Source organism: Poromitra crassiceps (genome assembly GCF_964638095.1).
Source record: "Poromitra crassiceps genome assembly, chromosome: 6".
Taxonomy (NCBI): Eukaryota; Metazoa; Chordata; class Actinopteri; order Beryciformes; family Melamphaidae; genus Poromitra; species Poromitra crassiceps.
In genome coordinates, this window is record NC_139627.1 from 53874236 (window position 1) to 53898277 (window position 24042).

At 45.5% G+C, this 24042-nt stretch overlaps 1 protein-coding gene across 1 annotated transcript in view; it reads left to right on the top strand.

Annotated features, from left to right (window-relative positions):
• Positions 1-440: 440 nt before the first annotated feature.
• LOC310777977 (myosin light chain kinase, smooth muscle-like) overlaps positions 441-24042 on the top strand; it is a gene marked incomplete at both ends in the record, with an annotated part of 130041 nt that continues 106439 nt past the window's right edge. Inside the window, 6 exons of the mRNA XM_083638307.1 lie at positions 441-567; positions 4917-5071; positions 5219-5335; positions 7025-7231; positions 20691-20775; positions 21488-21622. Coding sequence (XP_083494433.1) covers positions 441-567; positions 4917-5071; positions 5219-5335; positions 7025-7231; positions 20691-20775; positions 21488-21622 — 826 coding nt within the window. The remainder of the gene's footprint in view (positions 568-4916; positions 5072-5218; positions 5336-7024; positions 7232-20690; positions 20776-21487; positions 21623-24042) is intronic.

A 24042-nucleotide genomic window follows, 5' to 3' on the forward strand; every position in this document is an offset into this window, starting at 1 on the left:
AAAAGGCGGATTATCTCAGCTAATAATTTGAAAAGCCTGAAAACGCTGAAAACAACCTATCTTCTCCGGCTCATAACTAAAGAACGGAAAATGGTATCAATAAACTTTTTTTTGCTGATGATACAATAGAGCCAGCTCGTTCTTGTGCGTGTTCGGTGTTTACATAGTAATATCACACAATATTCTGTGGGCCTCGAGAAATCACTGAAAACGCTCTGAAAACTCTGGCACTGGGAGCATCCGTTCTCCAAAAGTGGCTGGCACTCAATGAGTTAAGGTGTGCCACTAACGGTTAAGGAAAATGCATGAAATTCCCATCCCTAACTGATATATTTTTAATTATATTTCTTTCCTTTATGTTGTTTCAGAGGAATGTCAACAATATTGTGTCTGGGGTCCAACAGTATCAAGCTGCTCTTGTGGATACCTTGAAGGGCAAAATGAAGAGGGTCTTTGAGAGACATTCAGAGACGGAGAGTATGGAGCAGCTCCAAGAGGAAGCTTTGGCAACCTTTGACAACTTCCTGGATCCTTTCTCCACAATGGCCACCACCTATATGCAGGACAGTACCATTCAGAATCTTTTTAACCCAGTGAAGCCAGAGGAAATAGTGGTGTCTCAAAGAGTTTGTAGGGTTAAGAAAGGAGAATCAAGGGTTCTTGCAATCAAAAACAAAAGTTTTTACTATATACCCCTAATTAAGAGTCTACAACAGTTGCTGTCCAACCCGAGGATTTTTGACATGATCAACACTGCACCACAAAGCTGCAACAAAGATGGGTTTTTGTATGACATTGTTGATGGGAGCCTTTTTAAATCTCACCCACTGTTTTCAGTCAAACCTACTGCGTTGCAGCTGATCTTGTACTCTGATGGGATACAGATATGCAACCCTCTGGGCTCACACGCTTCGGTAAACAAATTACTGATGGTTTACTATACTTTAGGAAACATAGACCCCAAGTTTAGGTCAAAGCTTTCGGCAATTAGACTTCTTGCTATAGCAAAAGCTAATGATATTGTTGAGTCTGGTGTGGATGTTATATTGGAAAGAATTGATAAAGACTTAAAATTGCTCTATAATGGTGTCAAAATCCAAACACAGAATGGGGAAATTGATTTATTTGGTGCTTTAATTTCAGTATGTGGTGACACACTTGCTCAACATGAGCTTGCTGGCTTTAAGGAAGGAGTTGGATTTGCCTATAGCAAGTGCAGGCATTGCGAATGTACTTTTGAGGAAATGCAAAGGAATTTTAATGAACAAAGTTTTACTAAAAGGACAATGGCAAAGCACATTAGACAGTGCGCTGACATAGAAAGGGCCAGCACAGACATGTTGAGATCTGCCCTCAAAACCACCTATGGAATAAACAGAAAAAGCAAGCTGCTTGATTTTCCAGCCTTTGACCTCATCCAGCAAACTCCACAGGACATAATGCACATCATTCTTGAGGGTGTTGCACCCATGGAAATTAAGTGTGTGTTAAAACACCTTATTCTATCAGGTCAGATGGAGTTGGACGTGTTCAACTCAGCCATGCAGAGTTTTCCTTTTTCGTCTGTTGATGTGCGAGACAAACCCTGTCCTGTCAGTGTCAATACCTTGGCGTCTAACGATAACAAACTGAAACAAACTTCTGGGCAAATGCTAATATTGTTGAAGATCCTGCCTTTTCTTTTGAACAGTATGAAGGGAAGTGTTTATGTTAAGTTTATTTTGGAATTAATTGAGATAGCTCAGATACTTTTTGCACCGGTTATATCTCTCCAAACTGTATTAAGTCTTAAACAAACGATTGAGCAGCATCTGAAACAGTTCAAGCAACTTTTTCCTGACAATAATGTAACCCCGAAGCAACATTACATGCTGCATCTCCCTACTCAAATTCTTTCTCTGGGTCCTTTGACAAGGCATATGTGCATGAGATTTGAGTCTAAGCACTGTTTTTTTAAACAGTGGTCATCTAAACTGAACTTCAGAAATGTCTGTAAGTCGTTGGTGAACCATAATCAGCTTCTTGAATCTAGTCAAAATGCGATGGGCACTGAGCATCCAATCTTTGTAAATGAGAAAGAATTGGGCCCTGTCTCGGAAGTGACAAATATAGAGCACATCAGAGCAAAGATTAGAGATTTCTTGGGAATTGATGGCATACAACATGCAGTGTCAGTCAAGTGGCTTATTCTCAATGGTAACAAGTACATATGTGGAAAGTCTCTGATAATCACTAATGTGAATTATGCAGTGCCTGTCTTTGGACTTATAAAATACATTTATGTGGTAGACTCCTCGCTGTATTGCTTTGAATATCAGCTTTATGAGACTCTGGGTTTGAACGGGGATCTTTTAGCATATGAAGTCACTGTACCCAATCTTGCCCAGGCAACAGAGTTGATAGATGCTGAAAAGCTAGTTGATTATACATCATATTATTCCACTAAATTTGAAAACAGTGATTATGTTTTGATAAAATATAACCTTAGTGATGTCATTGCACTTAAAGACTGAGTGGTCCTGGTTTCTGTGTGCCTCCTTGACACATTTGATACATTTATTTTTTATTTGCAGTGCCGCAGGGAATAAAGTCAGCCAAATGTATTGATTTGTTGTCTTCTTTCCCTGCGACACTGGCACAAAATGTACTTTACTTTTGCACTTTTGAGGCCGCACTTTAGGTGTACTGCGCTTTGCCCCAGTGTCGCGGGGAATAAAGTCAACCAAATGTATTAATTTGTTGTCTTCTTTCCCTGCGACACTGGCACAAAATGTACTTTACTTTTGCACTTTTGAGGCTTTTGATGTTTGTGTATCTGTGTTACTGACACTATATGTACCAACCTTTTGTGCCTGAAACAAATTTCCCCTCGGGGATAATACAGTTCATCTCATCTCATTTCACATACACAATTTTTCCTGAAACAGAATACTGTCCGGCAGTCTTTTCAAGTATGAGGAAATGGTTTCTTTCTTTATTTTTGTATACTGTATTTTAACTACCTCAATGTAACACTGTAGGGTAGGGGTGTCAAACATACGGCCCGGGGACCAGAACCGGCCCACCAAAGGGTCCAATATGATGCACTTGTGAAGGCTAAGGTCAGGTTTCAGGAGCATGTAAGTACATAGCCACAGCCAGCCTATTGATGTTTTCTGTATTCATCATTAAATGCTGAACTATTCCTGAATAAATAGGATAAACTTTTAAATACCCTTGCTGTCTCATTTGTGATAACTAAATGGAGCTAATGAATGTGCATTTTTCTACCCCACAATAACTTGTATTGTGATACATTGAATCTTGATATATTGTCCCATCCCTAGTTGATATTGATGATTTGTTCTTGCTTTGTAAAGGAATAGTGTTTTACATCCCATTGGAATCAATGTGACTAATGAATCCACAGTGTGATTCTTCAAATGGTACTTACTGGGCAGTCTTGAAACGAGTTCCCACAGCTAAACAACAAATATGAAAATAGGCGGTGGCTTTAACCTGTGTCTCTGACAGTAATTTAGCTTAATTTGTTTGTAAAATACCTAATTTTAAGATTTGTTAACCAAGTAAGAAAGTATAAGTCAAAATTTCTTAAAACAATCTTTATCATCTTACACAAAAAGCTCTTGATTAGTAAATTATTCTTAAAACAAGTTCAGTAAGATTTTATGGCTAGATATAAGATGAAAATTCTTGGCAAGATCAGGAGTTTTTGCAGTGTGACAGGTGAGAGCAGGAGGACAGCCAGCCACCACAGTGACGTCAGAGCTGGGGGATCCCGACAGAAACGCTGTCTAGGACGCGTCATCACTGATAGGTATTTCCCCAATTATATCCTGAATCAGTGGGACCGCTAGCAGCCGGGCGCTGTTAGGAACAGAGCGCCCGGCTGGAACAGATCCCCCAATCAGTGGCCCTAGAAAACAGACGCCGCTCTGAAACTCACTGTGTGGCCGGTTTTCCTCCAGGAGGAAGCGCTCCTTGCTGTCGGGCGGTAAGTCAGATTTCCACTCCTCTCCCTAAACATACTCGTGTCATAATATGATGTTGCCTGACAGACCCTCTCTCCTCTCGTCCACAGGCACGTTACTGGAGCAATTAAAAGAGGAACGGAGCCCTGGCTACGTGGTGGGGAGCAAACCCCCTCACTGGCCCCAGGCTAACCCAGCCTGCTTTCGTTTGAGCTATTTCATGGACATACCCCGATAAGGGAAGAGTTTCATTTTGGTGAATAAAACAACGCTCCGGCGTTTAAAACTGTTTTTGTGTCTTGGATTGAATCAGAGTTGCCACAAGTGGTGGAGAATGCAGGCACTCTGATTCAACGCCAACCGCACGCACCATGGAGCAAGCACAGGCTCTGGTGGCCCTAATTCAAAGCCAAACTGACCTACAGCAGGCAGTACACGAACTGATAAAAAAAATAGAGAAAGACGGCTCGACTTCCCGGGCTCCAGGAGATGTCCTCACCAAGCAGACCCCCGACGATGATATCGAGGCATATATGGAGCTCTTCGAAAGAACGGCGGTGCGAGAGGGATGGCCCGCAGCCCACTGGGGAGGCATCATTGCGCCCTTCCTCACGGGCCAGGCACAGAGGGTTTGCCGGGACATGTCAATGGGAGAGGCCCGCGACTTTGTGAAGCTGCGCACCGCCATCCTCGCCAGTTACGGCTACAGCCTTCCTGCACGCGCGCAACGCTACCATGGCTGGAGGTACACCACGGACCAACCGCCCCGCTCCCAAGTCGCCGATTTGCTGAGGCTCACCCAGAGCTGGCTCACCTCCACAGGGGAGCCCCCGTGGATAGAACGCCTCGTAATAGACCGATGCATCCGCTCCTTGCCGCCCGACGCCCGAAAATATGCTGCCCAGGTGAGCCCCTCATCGCTGAACGCATTGGTGGCCTTGCTAGAGAACCACCAAGTCAGCGCCGACATGATGCGCCACACGCAGAACGAGCCCCTCCGTAAGCCCGCCATACCCGACAGACCCAGCCGAGACAGCCGACGCCGGCCACCGCCGCTACAGCCCCCGGCCCAGAGGGACCCTCGGGCCCAGGCCGACCGAGTGAGTCGGCAGCTGAGGAGGTGCTATGTCTGCGGACAAGAGGACCACCTCTCCTGGTCCTGCCCCGACCGGGATGTGTCGATGCCTTCCGCCGCCGGAGACGAACCACGGCCCTCCCTCCACACCGGAGGAGCCCCTCGCCAGCAGGCGACACTGCCGGTCCGGGTGGGCCGCACCGACACCCATGCCCTCCTCGACTCCGGTAGTGTGGTGACGCTCGTGCGGGCTGACCTCGTGGAGGTCCTCACGACTGAGACCATGCCGGTGACGTGCGTCCACGGGGACGTGAAGAGCTATCCGGTCAGTTATATCCGGGTCCAGACCCCGAAAGGCGACGTAAAAGTCGCCGCCGGCGTGGTGCCCAACCTCCCGGTCCCGCTCCTGATAGGCACAGACTGTCCCCTATTCAGCCGGTACTGGAGTCACGGTCGTCGGCCGGAGAAGCCCCGACGAGAGAAACCGAGGGGAAAAAGGATGGCCCGGCCGCGCCTGGCCTGCCCAGCCTTCCGGCCGGAGTCAGACGGACCGCAGTCCGAAACATCGGCCGCGGAAGACGGTCCAACCCGGCCAGCCGAGTCTGACACGCCTCCTCTCGAGGAGGACCCTTTCGCGGAGTTTCCGCTCCCGGACGACCCTGGACCTCCGGGCCGCGGAGAGTTTGCCTCGGCCCAGTGGGCCGATCCGAATTTGGAAGCCGGCCGCCGCGCCGTCGCTGGCATCGATGGCCAGCACTGTTCCGGGGTGAGACAAAACTTTCCACAGTTTATTGTTAAACATGGGTTGTTGTATAGAGTCGCCAAAACTCCGGGGGGGGATTTAATAGAACAATTATTAGTACCAAAAACATACGTATCAAGAGTGTTGTATTTGGCCCACACTCATCAACTGGGGGCCCACTTAGGGGTCCAAAAAACGTATGATAGAGTGCTACGCAGATTCTATTGGCCAGGCATAAAGAAAGCCATTGAAATGTTCTGTCGTTGTTGTGGCGAGTGCCAGAAAACGGCCCCCCGGCCAATGTACCGGAACCCCCTGATTCCACTGCCAATCATCGAGGTCCCGTTCTCCAGGCTGGCCATGGATATCGTGGGGCCTCTCCCGAAGTCCAGCCGAGGACACCGATACATACTGGTAATAGTGGATTATGCTACTCGTTACCCTGAGGCAATACCTTTACGCACCGCTAATGCCAAAAATGTCGCTAGAGAACTGTTCCTGCTATTTAGCAGAGTGGGAATAGCGGAGCAGGTGCTCACAGACCAAGGGTCCTGTTTTATGTCCAGAGTAATGACGGCGTTATACAAATGGCTGAAAATCACTCGTATCAGAACTTCTGTTTATCACCCCCAGACAGATGGACTTGTCGAGAGATTCAACCAAACCCTGAAAAAGATGCTAAAAAAGCTGATTGACGTGGACGGAAAAGATTGGGACCAACTCCTCCCATACGTGCTGTTCGCCATACGTGAGGTGCCACAGGCCTCCACCGGATACTCACCGTTCAAACTCCTCTACGGCCGAAACCCCCGAGGCCTACTCGACCTGGCCAAGGAGGCATGGGAAAGCCAGCCCTCCCCCCTCCGGAATGTTATCGAGCATGTGGAGCGGCTCCAGGAGAGAGCCAAAAAGGTCTGGCCACTGGTACGGACGCACATGGAGGAAGCCCAGGCAGCCCAGGCGCGCACCTATAATAAGGGAGCCAAAACCCGGCAGTTCCAGGTAGGGGAGAAGGTCCTGGTGCTGGTGCCCAGCCATGACTGCAAATTCCTGGCAAAATGGCAGGGGCCATTTGAAGTAACCGAGAAGGTCGGGCCAGTGAATTACCGGGTCTGTCAGCCGGGGAGGAGAAAAGGCCACCAGATATACCACATAAACATTCTGAAGCCATGGCACGACGCCGAGAGACCCGGCCCCCTAGCCCTCCTCACCCACGCACAACCCAAGCCCCCTCAGACGATTCCCGTGGACATCGGACAGGACCTGGGGCCAGAGCAACTACAAGATCTCAAGGAGCTCCTAGGAAGGAGCCATGATGTTTTCTCCGAGCTGCCAGGACGGACACACGCTATCCAACGCGACATTGAGACGACACCGGGGAAAGTGGTGCGACAGCGGCCCTACCGCATCCCCGAGGCCCGGAGAGAAGCAATCCGGGGCGAAGTAAAGAAAATGCTCGAGTTGGGCGTAATAGAAGAGTCCCACAGCCCCTGGTCCAGCCCAATTGTCATTGTGCCGAAGCCAGACGGGACGCTTCGGTTTTGCAATGATTTTAGAAAACTTAATGAAATATCCACTTTTGATGCGTACCCGATGCCAAGGGTAGACGAATTAATCGAGCGGCTGGGGCCCGCTCGATTCGTGAGCACCCTGGACCTCACCAAAGGCTATTGGCAGGTACCCCTAACCAGACGGGCGAGAGCCAAAACCGCATTCGCGACCCCCGACGGCCTGTTCCAATACCGAGTCCTCCCCTTTGGAGTACACGGCGCCCCGGCCACATTTCAGCGCCTGATGGACAGAGTCCTCCGGCCCCATCGCGCTTATGCGGCGGCATATCTAGACGATATCGTCATACACAGCAGCAGCTGGGAGCAGCACATGACACAGCTGGAAGCGGTGCTGAGAGCCCTCCGCCGAGCCGGACTCACCGCCAACGCCAAGAAATGTAAATTGGCATGGACAGAAACAAACTACCTGGGATACACCATAGGCCGGGGGTGCGTAAAACCCCAAATAACAAAAGTGGAGAGGATACAAAATTGGCCCCAGCCCAGAACGAAGAAACAGGTAAAATCCTTCCTGGGCCTGATTGCATATTATTTAAAATTTGTAATTTTTTTTGCCACCATAGCAGCCCCGTTGTATGACTTAACGCGCCAGAAGCTCCCCCACCATGTCAAATGGACGGAGGAAACAAACGCCGCATTCTGTGCCCTAAAGGAGGCGCTCTGCCGAGAGCCGGTGCTTATAGCCCCAGACTTCGCAAGACCGTTCGTCCTACACACAGACGCCTCAGGAACAGGAATAGGAGCAGTACTGGCGCAGGTAATAGACGGGGATGAACACCCCGTTACCTTCATAAGTAGAAAATTGCTTAAACATGAGAGAAACTACTCGACCGTAGAGAAGGAATGCCTGGCGGTGAAGTGGGCCATTCACTACCTACGCTACTACCTCTGGGGCCGGGTATTCACCCTCATCACGGACCACGCCCCCCTCAAATGGATGGCGACGAACAAGGATAAAAATGAACGGGTAACGCGGTGGTTCCTGGAACTTCAGAACTATAAGTTCAAAGTGGAACACAGACCAGGAAGAGAGATACCACACGCAGACGCCATGTCACGCCGAGATGAAGCAGGGGAAAGTGAAGCTCCCCGCACTGGCAGCGAGCTTAGGGGGAGGAGGTGTGGAGTCTCGTCAGCCTACCCCCTGACAGGTGAGAGCAGGAGGACAGCCAGCCACCACAGTGACGTCAGAGCTGGGGGATCCCGACAGAAACGCTGTCTAGGACGCGTCATCACTGATAGGTATTTCCCCAATTATATCCTGAATCAGTGGGACCGCTAGCAGCCGGGCGCTGTTAGGAACAGAGCGCCCGGCTGGAACAGATCCCCCAATCAGTGGCCCTAGAAAACAGACGCCGCTCTGAAACTCACTGTGTGGCCGGTTTTCCTCCAGGAGGAAGCGCTCCTTGCTGTCGGGCGGTAAGTCAGATTTCCACTCCTCTCCCTAAACATACTCGTGTCATAATATGATGTTGCCTGACAGACCCTCTCTCCTCTCGTCCACAGGCACGTTACTGGAGCAATTAAAAGAGGAACGGAGCCCTGGCTACGTGGTGGGGAGCAAACCCCCTCACTGGCCCCAGGCTAACCCAGCCTGCTTTCGTTTGAGCTATTTCATGGACATACCCCGATAAGGGAAGAGTTTCATTTTGGTGAATAAAACAACGCTCCGGCGTTTAAAACTGTTTTTGTGTCTTGGATTGAATCAGAGTTGCCACAGTGTGTGTGTGTGTGTATATATACAGTATATACACACATATATACACACACACATATATTCTTAGCATACGTGTGTGTGTGTGTAATATATATATATATATATATATACCATCATCATCATCCGCTGAGATCAACAATTTTGATATGGGCCATAGGCACTGCAGAGGTTCTCAAGGTTATATCATCTCCTGCATAGCTGCACACAAACCATCCACATATGTGGGGGAATGCTGAACAATTAATCACCCCCCCCCCCCCCATTTATATATATATATATATATATATATATATATATAAATATATATATATATAGTAGTTTTGCCTCCATCTTGGAATAGGAGAACAAAAACCAGATGCCAGATGACAATCATCTTGTTCGATGCACTACAGAAGAATAATGAGTCTCTACACGAGGGACTTTTCAAGATGTCTCACCTTATTGACTTTGTGTTGGAGTCATGGTTAAGTCCCTCTACAAGCAAATTACAAAAAAGGAGTGGGGGAGCAGTGCTGAATGGTATTGGTATTGAAATGGCAATGTGTTGCTAGATTAGACTTAATCTGTCAGGACAGATTTTCAATTTCCATGAAAATCTGTCGGCACGCTCCTAATAGCGTGTGCGCTCAGTAGAATTAGCATGGTTATTCAGGTATAGAGAGCCAAAGTGAACGTCACTTCCTGCCTTTCTTCCTGTACCAGTGTCAGAAAAAATACAACGGTGGTGAACGGAGACATACGATACGTTACTTTTGTGATCCCGTTTGAATTGTGCCACGGGGTACACATGTATAACTTTGTCAATTTAAAGCAGCTACAGTCTAAATTTAATATCGATGCATCACATCTTACCTCTAATAGTAGACGAGACCAACGCAGAGTAGTCTCGCTTGAACCCCGAGTGAATCGGCGAGTGTGGTCTTGATGTTAGTCTGTCTGCGGCCGAGGCAGATCAGGAAGTGAAATGAAACGGTTTGCGGCAGCCACTTCGGCCATAACCACAAAATAACAAAATTACTTAAAAAAAAAACTGTTAGAATATAACGAGAGATGTTCGTGAGAGTAGCAATTCCCTGCATGGCGTGTTCCTTGTTTATGGTCTGTTGCTAGGCAGAGCGAAACGGCGGAAGGCAGGCAGCTGCCGTGAACCGTTTCATTTCACTTCCGGGTTTATCCGGCCCGCCGGCCGACAGATAGAGAGAGAGAGCCCCCTGGTGACGCGAGGTTAGACAGACACAGACTCTATAAGCATCAAGAGAGCAATCTCCGATTCACACGGCTTTGGTCTCAGCTACTATTATAGTTAAGATGTGATGCATCAATATTGTAATTATACTGTTTAATAACAATCGAAAATCTTGCTCGTAGCTGCTTTAAAAGATAGCTCTGCATGTCAAGAAAGTTGCAGTTTGTCCTGAAACTGAAACATAAGGTTTTGTTTTGTCAATTGACTACATCTCTCGTATCGCACATTATACGTCACACCATCAACAACATGGACTGGCGGGAGAGACATCACTTATGCGACTGGTTGTGCTTTCTGATTTATAACTTATAGTGCCACAGTTTTACCACAAACTGCGACTTTCTCGACTTGCAAAGTTATCTTTTTACATTGACAAACACATCACAATTCAAACGGGATCAAAAAAGTAACGTCTGTCTAGGTTCACCACCATTGTATTTTTTTCTGACGCTGGTACAGGGAGAAAGGCAGGAAGTGAAGTTCACTTTGGCTCTATAGAACGCGCTTTAAAAAAAAGTATATACTTTTTTTTTGTTTTGTTTTTAACTAATAAATTCCCAGATTGGTCCAATTAAACAGACCTGGAAACAACCAGACCATATAAATGCCCTTGGAATGTGCCACGATACTGATCCTGCTTACTGAAACTTTGATGATTGCTACAGTATAGAAGACAAACCAATCTCCAAATGGATTTCTCTGGTTCATGTACTGTATGTCGATAATGCTGCTAGCTTCCAATCTGAGGAGAATATCTCTGTCTATCTGTCCATGATGACCTGATCAAACCATGGACATACAGTAATCAGAATCAGAATCAGAAAGACTTTAATGATCCCCGGGGGGAAATTGGGACAAGTTACAGTTGCTCGTTCACATAACACACATAGCATAAAAATAAAATACAGTAATGCGATAGTAAAATAATAAGAATAAGAAGAAAGAACACAACATAGCATGGAATAAACAGTATAAACAGTATAAATAGTAAACAGTAAACAGTATTAAATGCGGTAGGAGCAAAATAGTGGAGTACGTCTAAGTAAGCAAATACGTAGAGTAAGTATACCTTACGTGCCAATTGTCTATATTGCACACTGAACTTATATTATTATTTGGCTTGCCCCCTACGTTAAACGTGGCTCAGCCAGGCACTTTTTCCAGTTAGCCTATCTTTATTGCACACTGAACTTATATTATTCGGCTTGCCCTATACGTTACACGTGGCTCAGCCAGGCACTTTTCCAGTTAGCCTATCGGCTGTCTCAGTCTCAGGGAGACTGAGCGTCTCCGAGGTGCTCTTTTAAGAGAGGCATTAAATAGACCAATGGCCACAGGCAGGAATGATTTCCTGTGCCTCTCCGTGTTGCATCTCGGTGGAATCAGTCTCTCACTGAATGTACTCCTGTGTTTGACTAGCACGCGGTGGAGTGGGTGCGAGTCATTGCTCATGATGGAGCGTAGCCTGGATAACGTTCTCTTCTCTGACACCGCAGTCAGAGAGCCCAGGTCCAGCCCCACAATGTCCCTGGCCTTACGGATCAATTTGTTAAGTCTGTTGGCATCAGCTGCCTTCAGCCTGCTGCCCCAGCACACAATAGCATAGAGGAAGGCACTAGCCACTACCGACTCATAGAACATTCTCAGCATGGTCCGGCAGACGTTGAAGGACCTCAGCCGTCTCAGAAAGTAGAGACGGCTTTGCCCCTTCTTGTAGAGTGCATCAGAGTTCTTAGCCCAGTCTAGTTTATTGTCAATGTACACTCCAAGGTACTTGTAATCCTCCACTATGTCAACATTTACCCCGTGGATTGAAACAGGGGTCACCGGAGCCTTGACCCTCCTCAGGTCCACCACCAGCTCCTTTGTCTTTGACACGTTGAGCTGCAGGTGGTTCTGCTCACACATGTGACAAAGTTGGCCACCACATCCCGATACTCATCGTCATCGCCATCTTTGATACATCCCACTATCGCAGAGTCGTCAGAGAACTTCTGAAGGTGGCAAGACTCTGTCTGGTAGGTGAAGTCCGTGGTGTAGATGGTGAAGAAGAAGGGAGAGAAGACCGTCCCCTGTGGTGCTCCCGTATTGCTGACCACTCTGTCTGACACACAGTTCTGCAGGCGCACATACTGTGGTCTGCCCGACAGGTAGTCCACAATCCAGGCCACCAGGAAGTCTTATATTCGTTCATAGAACGGAGCTTAAAGTCACCATCTGCCCAGAATAGTTCCGGTTTTTGCTTTTGCATTATTCTCATCAAACAAGGGGATCCTGAAATCGTAGTATACGACAAAACATGAAATTAAATTAATTGTTGACATCTTTTAGAGATCACAGACATTGCATATTCTCTTCTGCATAGCCGTGAACTTAATTACTTCAATAGCAAGGGGTAGGAAACCAAGTGTCAACTGAGCACATTATGATGCTCTCTGGCTTAGTCAGAAAGGAAGTCACAGAAATGAATAGGAATATTTAGGAATAGTGATTCCCGATAAGAGCTGCGATACACTCGCGAATCACAGGCACACCATACATCCCTAGGAATAAATTATAATATCCCTCTGTTCGCTATTATAGCCTAATTCTATTATAACCTAATAAAGAAAATACTATCAGCATGTTAAAGTGTAGCCTCTATACACCTAGGCTATCACACTACAAGTCAATCAGAGCCTATTAGAGCAGGGGTGGGCAATTATTTTTCATGGGGGGCCACATGAGAAACCCAGATTGTTGCCGGGGGCCGAACAAATATTGTCATGCCGTAACCCATGGATGGGTAACTTTGATGATAGAGAGGGCCACAAAAAATGTCCTCGCTACCAGGTTTTGCTGAGGGCCGAACGGCGCCAGCGTGAAAAATTTGGTGCATTTGAAGCCACGTTTAGAGGAATAACTCATTTTAAATTAACAGTTGTGATGTCAATATTCAGTCTTAACCACCAATATTTCATCCTTTTCTCACTCACTCCTATGTCACCACCTGCTCTCAGGGCTTGAAATTAACTTTTTTGACCACCTGCCAATATGGCTGCTAGATTTTAAAGTTACCAGCCAATTAGAATTTCCACTAGCCAGAATATGAGTGGGTTAATTTAAGCATAAGTATCAGTAAGTGGCCCGGGATGATCAAAGCCTGTGTTGCGGGTCACACGAACAAAAACGCAGTCTTGAAGCTAAATAAATCCAAAACCAATGAGTTAATTATTTAAATTTCTAATTGTCCATATACATAGTTCTTCTTGTTGTCCCTTTTTTTATATTAACTCATTGAATGCCATGGACGTCCTTCGACGTCCAATTAAATAGTGACGTAGAATGCCACGGACGTCCTTCGACGTCCAATGCGTTTTTTGACGGTGGGACGTCGATCAAAGCCTTCCGCAGCTCCTGTACAACTATAGAAGCTATTGGAGGTGTATAACCTATTTTACGGACTCATTAGGTGGCGACAGTGCTTGCTCGGTGCAGTCCAGATTAGAGACAGGTCCGAGAAACAGCCTAAAAGCCGTGGATCAAAGACAACCCGATGCATGCTCCCAGAGCCATTTGCTCTGTCGCGGGAGCTGACATTGGCTCCGAACAGGAGTCAATCCGCGCTCACAACTGAGCCCCTCTGTCCCTGTCTGTCTGTCTGTCTGTCTGTCTGTCTGTATAGTTTCTCCAACCGATTAGCAGACAGGAAAGCAGCCCCTGACGCCAAACCATTCAGCAATCCGGGTTGGCTCTTCCCTGCTGTGGCGCTGAGAGCCGACAGCAGCACACAAATGCAGCACTCCGAAAATATAATGGTTGCGTGAGGCTGTGTGCAGTGTGGGGAGGAGTTTACGGGGGGAGGGGGGGAGGGGGGTGGTGCCGGGTGGTGCACGCAGGGCATCACACAACAACTACGTCACTACATCAGAAAATATTATCTTCAGACTCAGTGAATGTGCTTGAAATGCTGCATTTCACAAAAGGCGGATTATCTCAGCTAATAATTTGAAAAGCCTGAAAACGCTGAAAACGACCTATCTTCTCCGGCTCATAACTAAAGAACGGAAAATGGTATCAATAAACTTTTTTTTGCTGATGATACAATAGAGCCAGCTCGTTCTTGTGCGTGTTCGGTGTTTACATAGTAATATCACACAATATTCTGTGGGCCTCGAGAAATCACTGAAAACGCTCTGAAAACTCTGGCACTGGGAGCATCCGTTCTCCAAAAGTGGCTGGCACTGAATGAGTTAATGGGTATGAGACGCCCCTACACACACACACACACACACACACACACACACACACACACACACACACACACGCGCGCACGCACGCACGCACGCAAGGAAGCACATGCACACACACACACACACACACACACACACACACACACACACACACACACACACACACACACACACACACACACACACACACACACACACCAGGTTGACACATATTGACAATTGTGATTGGTTGCTGTTTTCGAACTCTAATGTTACAATATGTTTAATTGTTTGTATGTTTCAAATGGTATTTTCTCATGTTTGTAGTACTATGTGCTTTTGCAACACTGTAATTCACTATGGTCATGCCAATAAAGCCTTTTTGAATTGAATTCAATTGAACTGACACATTTTTTTAAGTTCTCTTGTTCTGGCTTTCGGGTGTGTCTTCTATGACAGACTTTGGGTTGTGGACTGTTGGTCAAGACAAAAGAAGACATTTGAGGATGTCATCTTGGACTTTGGGGGGAAAATGATCACCATTTTGCACCATTTGGTGACATTTTATAGACCAAATGATGAATCGATTGGTCTAAATTAATCAACAGATCAATTGATAATGAAAATAAACGTTAGTTGCAGGCTGCAAACAGCAATTGCAACTTGCAGCCCTATCAGCATGAATATGTCTCATACAAATGTACTCTTTGTCCCCCATTTGGTTTGCTGGGATCTGGTCACCCTGCTGTCGAGATGATGATGGGCTGGATACATATGGGGTGAAGAGGTAGACTTTCTGTAGCCTGTTACAAGGGCAGCCATTGAATTTCACTGAAAGGGGTACCCTAGCTCTTTAAAAGGGGTACCCTAGCTCTTTAAAGGGGTACCCTAGCTCTGTAAAGGGGTACCCTAGCTCTTTAAAAGGGGTGACCAAGCTCTTTTAAAGGGGTACCCTAGCTCTTTAAAAGGGGTACCCTAGCTCTTTAAAGGGGTACCCTAGCTCTTTAAAAGGGGTACCCTAGCCCTTTTAAAGGGGTACCCTAGCTCTTTTAAAGGGGTACCCTAGCTCTTTTAAAGGGGTACCCTAGCTCTTTAAAGGGGTACCCTAGCTCTTTAAAAGGGGTACCCTAGCTCTTTTGAAGGGATAGCCTAGCTCTTTAAAGGGGTACCCTAGCTCTTTAAAAGGGGTACCCTAGCTCTTTAAAAGGGGTACCCTAGCTCTTTAAAAGGGCTACCCTAGCTCTTTTAAAGGGGTACCCTAGCTCTTTAAAGGGGTACCCTAGCTCTTTTAAAGGGGTACCCTAGCTCTTTAAAGGGCTACCCTAGCTCTTTAAAGGGGTACCCTAGCTCTTTAAAAGGGGTACCCTAGCTCTTTAAAAGGGGTACCCTAGCTCTTTTGAAGGGGTAGCCTAGCTCTTTAAAGGGGTACCCTAGCTCTTTAAAAGGGGTACCCTAGCTCTTTAAAGGGGTACCCTAGCTCTTTAAAAGGGGTACCCTAGCTCTTTAAAGGGGTACCCTAGCTCTTTAAAAGGGGTACACTAGCTCTTTTGAAGGGGTAGCCTAGCTCTTTAAAGGGGTACCCTAGCTCTTTAAAAGGGGTACCCTAGCTCTTTAAAGGGTTACCCTAGCTCTTTAAAAGGGGTACCCTAGCTCTTTAAAGGGGTACCCTAGCTCTTTAAAGGGGTACCCTAGCTCTTTAAAGGGCTACCCTAGCTCTTTTAAAGGGGTACCCTAGCTCTTTTACCCTTGCCATTGGCTTACAACACGGGGGACCCTCCATTGCGGTTCACCGCAGCATGTCCACTGCTAAGCAGCTATGCACAAGTGCATAGTTGCTCAACTTTACCTCCCACGGTTGAAGGGCAACCCCCATAGTAAGTGATACCACCACCAGAGGGCAGTCACTGTTTACCTGCAGCCATGGAGACAGAGGCAGAGCACTGTCTGTTCAGATCTCCAGTCCTTTCCTGATCGCTCTTGGTCACGTCCAACGAGCAGCCCCTCTATTCAACTGCAATTCCAACTATAAAAACCTCAATGGTTCAAGTGTTCATTATTGCACCCAAAATGGCTCAAGTGAAGAATGAATGCATGACTAGGGTTAGCTACAGGGTTAGCTGCTGGAAGCATTAATATGTGGGGTGCCTCCCTAAAGCCATTTCTCTCTGTATAAACTGGGCTTTATGCAGAAAGAACCTTGCAGCTAATGAACTTGACTGTGATTCTCACCCTATAAACTCAGGGTCACACAGCAGACTGTCTCCATAACTGCCTTTCAGCTCACCTTTTTCCTCTCTCTACTTCATTCACATGACAGATTCTCTTCATCTGCCAGCTACGATCTCTCTCTGTCATCACAGTGGCTTGTGTGCTTTCTCTGCAGCCTGGTCGCTAGAGTAAAATAGCAGCAGAAATATGTTGCATATCAACTATCTGTAGATACATGCATATCTTATCAACCTTATAGAGTCTGCTATTGATAGCATTGGCCAATAAGGGCACTGTGGTCGGGGTGGATGGAGCTCGTGCGCATCGTTTAACCTTTTTAATTTAACCCTCAACCAACCCACCTTAACAAAGTTGTTTTACCTGTCTAAACATAACCAAAGATGTTTTATTTGCCTGAACATAACCAAATATGTTTTATTTGCCTAAACATAACAAATATGTTTTACTTGCCTAAACATAAGCTGTTAGACGACATAACATAATGTAGGCCAATCACAACATAGTTTGTTGTTAGCTAGTGTTTAGCTGTGCGTCAGTGCAGACAATATCGCCATCTCCTGGGCAAAACGGGTAACTGTCCACACTGAGGGCCTGACTGACTGTCATGTGTTTTTACAGACTCACCACATTTGTTTTACCTTTCCTGACACAGATCAAACCAGCATCCACTGACACAAGTGAAGGACAGCTTGAAGTGGAGAGCAAGTCATTGTAACTTTACCCAATTTAGAGGTTAGTCACATTCACATAGCACTCCCAAATCTCACTCCACAAGACTCTTTCTGTTTGTTTGGCTCTTAATACATGTTTTATTGACAATTCAAAATACTGTTTTACTCAATGTTCTTATGAACACACTCAGTGAGTAGCCCTTTGAAGCTATTTACTGGCTTACCATGTTCTTAAAATCTAGGCCCTAGCCCGGCCCGGGCCCGAGACAATCCAATACCCAGCACCGGGTCTCGGGACCCGTCGGGTAGCAGACCTCTGAGGGAGCGTGTCTCTTGCTCTGTACAGCCTGACAATGACACAGAGCTGTTGTGATGATGAAAATGTACTTTTGGAAAAACATTTCTTTAAAAAAAAAAATAATAATAAAAAAACGCTTCAGCGAGCATAACGAGCCCTACCCGACCCGAGCCATAATTGTTTATTTAAAAACCAGGCCCTACCTGAAGTCTGAACAATCCTTACAGTATCTTGATGGTTTAATGTCTGCAGTCTGTGATGATGAATCAAATCCATTACAGCAGATCATGTGGTACGTGGCACACAACAACTTCTGTAGTCAGGTGTGGCAGAGGTCAGCAACCTATGGCCGGGTGTCACCTCTGGCTCGCGAAGGGGTAACTTGTGGCACAGTAGCAATCAGTGCACAACTGAATGTTTTGGTAGGAATGTTGGAGTGCCCTGCCAAATTACCATTTCACAGTCATTTGCAGTTGCGCGGCATGTTATTTAGGATATTTATAGTAGTGACCCACTCCTGTCTCTGATCAGTTGTCTTCCATGGCAGCAGAAAGCAGATGAAAAATGCAAGCGTGGAAGACAGAGAAGGAGCGTGCTATGTATCTGGTATAATGCTCTCATTTAAATGGCCTGATTTTGGATGGAATAATATTACACATCTGTTGGAGATTTACATTGTGATGTGTGAGTCATTAATCTTTGTGTGGCTGATTGACTGATTGACAAGCAAATTTGAAAATGGCACTTCATCTCAAAAAGGTTGCCGACCCCTTTTCTTTAACTACCAAAGAGGATTTGGGCCATATGGGAAAAATGTATTTGAGTTCTGAATTTGTCAGGATTCTGATAATGAAGTCAGAATTCTGAAAATAAGATTAGAAATAAGAATTCTGACTTCAATTCTGGGGGGGGGGGGGAAGCCAGAAGACTTCTGAGATTAAAATCAGAATTCTGAGTTTAATGCCAGAATTTGGAGAAAAAGTCAGAATTCTGAAATTAAACTCAGAATTCTCAGAATTCTGACATTAAACTCAGAATTCTGAGGGAAAAAAGTCAGCATTCTGATTTTAATGTCACAATTCTGAGAAAAAAGTTAGAATTCTGAGGAAAGAAGTCAGCATACTGTTACATGTGACATCATTGATGATGTCACTGATGATATTACCGATGTACCGAAACTTGAATGTCCTAGTTTTTATTTTCTGACTTCAAAGTTGGGTCACATCATGTGAAAACAGGTTGGGAACCACTTGTGTAAGGAGTAGGCCTAATGGAACCCCTGGTGTAAGGAGTAGGCCTAATGGAACCCCTGGTGTAAGGAGTAGGCCTAATGGGCTCTTAAAGTGGGATCGTGTTTACCATGAATATGACAGAAGTCCACTTGAACGGCCCCCTCATGTGGTGTTCACGACATGGACATTTTCTGAAAGCTTTGCGATCCCGACTCGTGACGTGTCTCGTGTGACGTTTTCACAAAATGGCGGACGCCATGGAGGTGTATGGAAAGGAAATATATTGTCATTTTAGCCATATAGAGCTTTTCATACTCATTTTATAACATGTCTGAGGCAAAAAGAATAAAAACTACTCGCACACCGCAGAGCTCCTCTTCTCCAGATTTATTGTTGTAACGCGTTTCGAGCTACATGCTCTTCATCAGACAAGACAGTCCAGGACGCCATCATAGATATAGTGGTCAAGTGTCACATGATACAGTCACATGATGAGATCAGGTGGGATGACAGACACCTGTGTAATTGAGAGAAGGAAAATGCATATGCACACCAACATCCCATCTGCCATTAACCATTAACAATGGAAATATAGAAATAAAAAAATACTCTAAGAGCAAAAGTCTAAACATGTCAAAACATCTAAACATGTCAACCTGACCCACCAATCATAGTGGAAAGAAACCATTTTAAATCTTAAAAACATACAAATACCATTTATCCAAAGGGACAAAATGGAAACAGGTAAATAAAGATGGTCTGAAATAGATCAAATATTCCCTAGCACAGTCTGGACAGGTACTCCAACACAAAATGGACGTATGCTTAGCCTATTCCTTTTCGGGCTCTCTTCTCCTGCATCTCCGCTGCGGGCCTATACTGCATGCGTAATTGCGCAGCGCACTGAGAGCCGCGATGAGTGATGCTGCTCTATTTGAAGTTGAATTTCGTTCACCTGCTATTTTCTATTCGTTTTTATTAATATATATACATCGACTATGGGTGTATACCATATATACCATATATATGTACGTACAGTATATGTACCATATACCAATGACTAGGGGTCATTTATACCCCAGAGCATTGTTGGCAACGTCCACACCTATAGTTACCAGGTTCGACTGGACCCAAGAAAGTGGGGGGGGGGGGGGGCTTAGGTGGACAATCGGCCCTCACCAACATATTTCTGAGGTTTGGAGGTCTTCTAAAAACCACACGTGGAAGTTGATCAAAAACTGTTTTTAAAGATGAGTCTGTGGCTAAGACATGCCAATGTTCTTTAATAATAGAGGCCATATCTTTGGCCAAAGGTGAGTATGGCACAGCACACGTGATCTTATTGTCCCCAGTTTTGGTCCTGGTCTTGTTTAAACACTCTATTTGTGTAACCTTGGAAAAATGATTGGATGCTTCAATCAACCAGTGGGGTTTGTACCCCCTTTGAAGGAATCTAAGTTTCAGATCAGACATAATGTTTATTGAAGTCAGAGTCAGAGCTGCAAATACGACGTACACGGTTCAATTGGGAAACAGGAAGACTTTTCTTCAAAGGAGTCGGGTGATAAGATTGTCCATGGAGCAATGCATTTCTATCAGTGGGTTTCCTGTACAGACTTGTGCTCAGAGTCCCATTGTTGTTGATAATCAGAATGTCCAAAAAGTTCATTTTGAAGGGGTCGTGGTTCATGGTGAACCTCAGATGAGCATTCTGTGTGTTCATAAAGTTGAAGAAATCACAAAGCTGGGCCTCAGTAGAGGTCCAGATGAAGAAGATGTCGTCTATGTACCCTTTATATGTAGAGATGTACGGTAGGAAGGGATTGTTGGTGGCATTCAGAATGATGTCCTGTTCCAGTTGTCCAACATAGAGTGAGGCAAAACTGGGTGACACCTTGGAGCCCATGCTGACCCCCGAAACCTGAAGAAAAAAGTCATTTTCAAACATAAACTAGTTGTTCATTAGCACAGTCTCTGTGAGCTCTAACAGACAAGGCAGGTTAGGCAACACAGAGGCAGCAGAGCTCCGTTATTTTTGGTGGAAAAATTGTTCCACTGCCTCTAGACCAGGGATACAACTTGCTTTGCCCGGGGGCCACTTTCGTGAAATGATAGAAGGCCAGGGGCCAGTTAATAAACAATCAATATACATTTTTCTGTAGCGGATTGTCGGTTTTTGGGGTGTCAGCCGGAGTTTAGTCTGACAATGTTGTGCACACCGGTTAGTTAGGTTAAGTACATACATAAGTGCCTGGGTAGCGAGCAGACGGCGGTATTTGACAATATAGCAGCTAAATCATAGATTATTGAAAGATATTCCAGATTCCAGATTGAAATGCTATAACAGAAGTGGAGTATTGGCCAGAATGACATGAACATTTGGACACTTATTCAGCGGGTATCTTGCATGTTGCGTTCAGGTGCACTGTAAAAAAAACAAAAAAAACTCAACTGGCGGCCCCGCGGGCCGCCAGTTGAGTATCACTGCTCTAGACCACCCTTTATGGGTACATTGGTGTACAAGGATTCAATATCCAGAGTGACCAGCGGTATATCCAGAGTGACCAGCAGTATATCCAGAGTGAGCAGCAGTATATCCAGCGTGAGCAGCAGTATATCCAGAGTGACCAGCAGTATATCCTGGCTGCTGGGTCGGACGGTTTGGATGGTTTTAATAAAGTCAATTGAATCTGTGGTGTATGAGGGCAAGGATGCAACACAGGGCATAACATGTCTGAGGAACATTGATATTCTCAACAGTCTCATCTTTTTCCCTCTGTCATTATGCCTTTGCATTTCCTGCATTAATGTAGTTAGCTGCTGGCTAGAGTGGGAATTCTCTGGCCGTGATGCCCTGAGATCCCTAAGGCCACCTGTGCCCTGCTACCAGCCTGCCTACTGTCAGTTGCTTTGTAAGCATCAGTGGGCTCAGTTTAATATACCCTGCCCTATGCAAAGGATGTGTGATTGAATCATTTTAACACACATTTCAGAAAAATCGCTCTTCACGATGTCAGAGCAATTGCCTTTGTGCCCTGGCATGATGTGGCACAAGGCCACATGCCAATGTTGCGCCGTTAAAGGGCAGATAGTTCACTCATGTTTTTGCCAAGTACATTAATAACATGCCAGACAATCAACAGTGTTGTTGAGATAGGAAATAAGGATCTTTAACTGTGATTGTTTATGAACTTTTCGAAATAAAATATGCTTGGATAAGAGTCACTGATTGGTCTGTCATGCTACATAGGTGCAACTAAGGTATTTCCCAACATTTGATAAAATTGCCTTGGAAATGATCCAAAAATGCCCCCGAAATATATTTCACAGGGGCAAAAATAGCCCTTGTTTAAAAAAGTTAATTTCCTACCCTGATATAATATACATATACCATGAATCCAACGCCACCATCAGATACAAGGGTACGGCCCAAATTAAATAGGAATAAATAAATAAATAAATAGATAAAACAAACAATTTAACAATTAAAGCATATATATTAACAATTAAAGCATATAATGTATATATATATATATATATATATATATATATATATATATATATATATATATATATATATATATATATATATATATATATATATTCCTGTTCAGTGAGTTGTGTTGACCACAGCTCCCCCTGCTGCCCATGTCATCACAACATGAGCAGAGGTCAAACACAGCATCAAAAAAGTTAAATTCAGTCAGTATCTACTCACCCCATGCTGAGTGTCATGCTGATGATTTGTGCAGAGTCCATTTCCATGTTGCATTTCCGCCTTGATGGATACAGAGATCTGATCTCTGTCTGTCTGTCTGTCTGTCTGTCTGTCTGTCTGTCTGTCTGCCTGCCTGCCTGTCTGTCTGTCTGTCTGTCTGCCTGCCTGCCTGCCTGTCTGTCTGTCTGCCTGCCTGTCTGTCTGTCTGTCTGCCTGCCTGCCTGCCTGTCTGTCTGCCTGCCTGCCTGTCTGTCTGTCTGCCTGCCTGTCTGCATGCCTGCCTGCCTGCCTGCAAGCCTGTCTGTCTGTCTGTCTGTCTGCCTGCCTGCCTGCCTGCCTGCCTGCCTGTCTGTCTGTCTGCCTGCCTGCCTGTCTGCCTGCCTGCCTGCCTGTCTGTCTGCCTGCCTGCCTGCCTGCCTGCCTCTCTGTCTGTCTGTCTGTCTGCCTGCCTGCCTGCCTGCCTGTCTGTCTGCCTGCCTGTCTGCCTGTCTGCCTGCCTGCCTGTCTGTCTGCCTGTCTGTCTGTCTGTCCCTCCCTCCGTCTGTCCGTCCGTCTGTCCATCTACTGACACGTATCAGGGTCTGTGAGGGCTGAGCCATTTCACAGGGACACATTTCAACCACTTTAACTCTGTTTTGAGTTATGAATGAATTTTATTTTTTTATTAGTTTTATATTGTTTTAATAGTTTTTATTATTTTATTTTATTTTTTATTTTATTTTTAACTGATTTGTTCACCCCCCTGATGCTATGTTGCTTTTTATCTTGTATTAATTTATTTTAATGCAAGTTAATGGAACTGCACTCGCCTTACACACTGCTGCTGCATCGTATTTCTGTTTTAATCAGTGTTCTATGTTTTGTTATTAACAATTTGTTTTTAATTACATATGGGGACCACAATGGAAATAAGCCCTAGGGCTTTATTGTGTTTTATCCTCTGTGATTTCCTGTGATGTTTGTTCTTAACTTATGTTTGACATTTGGTCCTCTTCTTTGTTCTTTTTATCCTATCACCAAATAAATTCATTCATTCATTCATTCATTGAGGGGAAGGTGTGTGTGTGTGTGTGTGTGTGTGTGTGTGTGTGTGTGTGTGTGTGTGTGTGTATGTGTGTGTGTGTGTTGGTTGCTAGCTTGTTGACTCAACCTCTCTCTCATGAGAACCAACTAGGTCACCTTGCCACAAACACACCTGAAACCACACATGCGCGTACTACACACACACCTGAAATGACACACACACCCCTGAAACCACGCGCGAACACACACACCGGAAACCATGCACGAACACACACACACACACACCTGAAACCACGCGCGCACACACACACCTGAAACCACGTGTGTGCGCGCACATG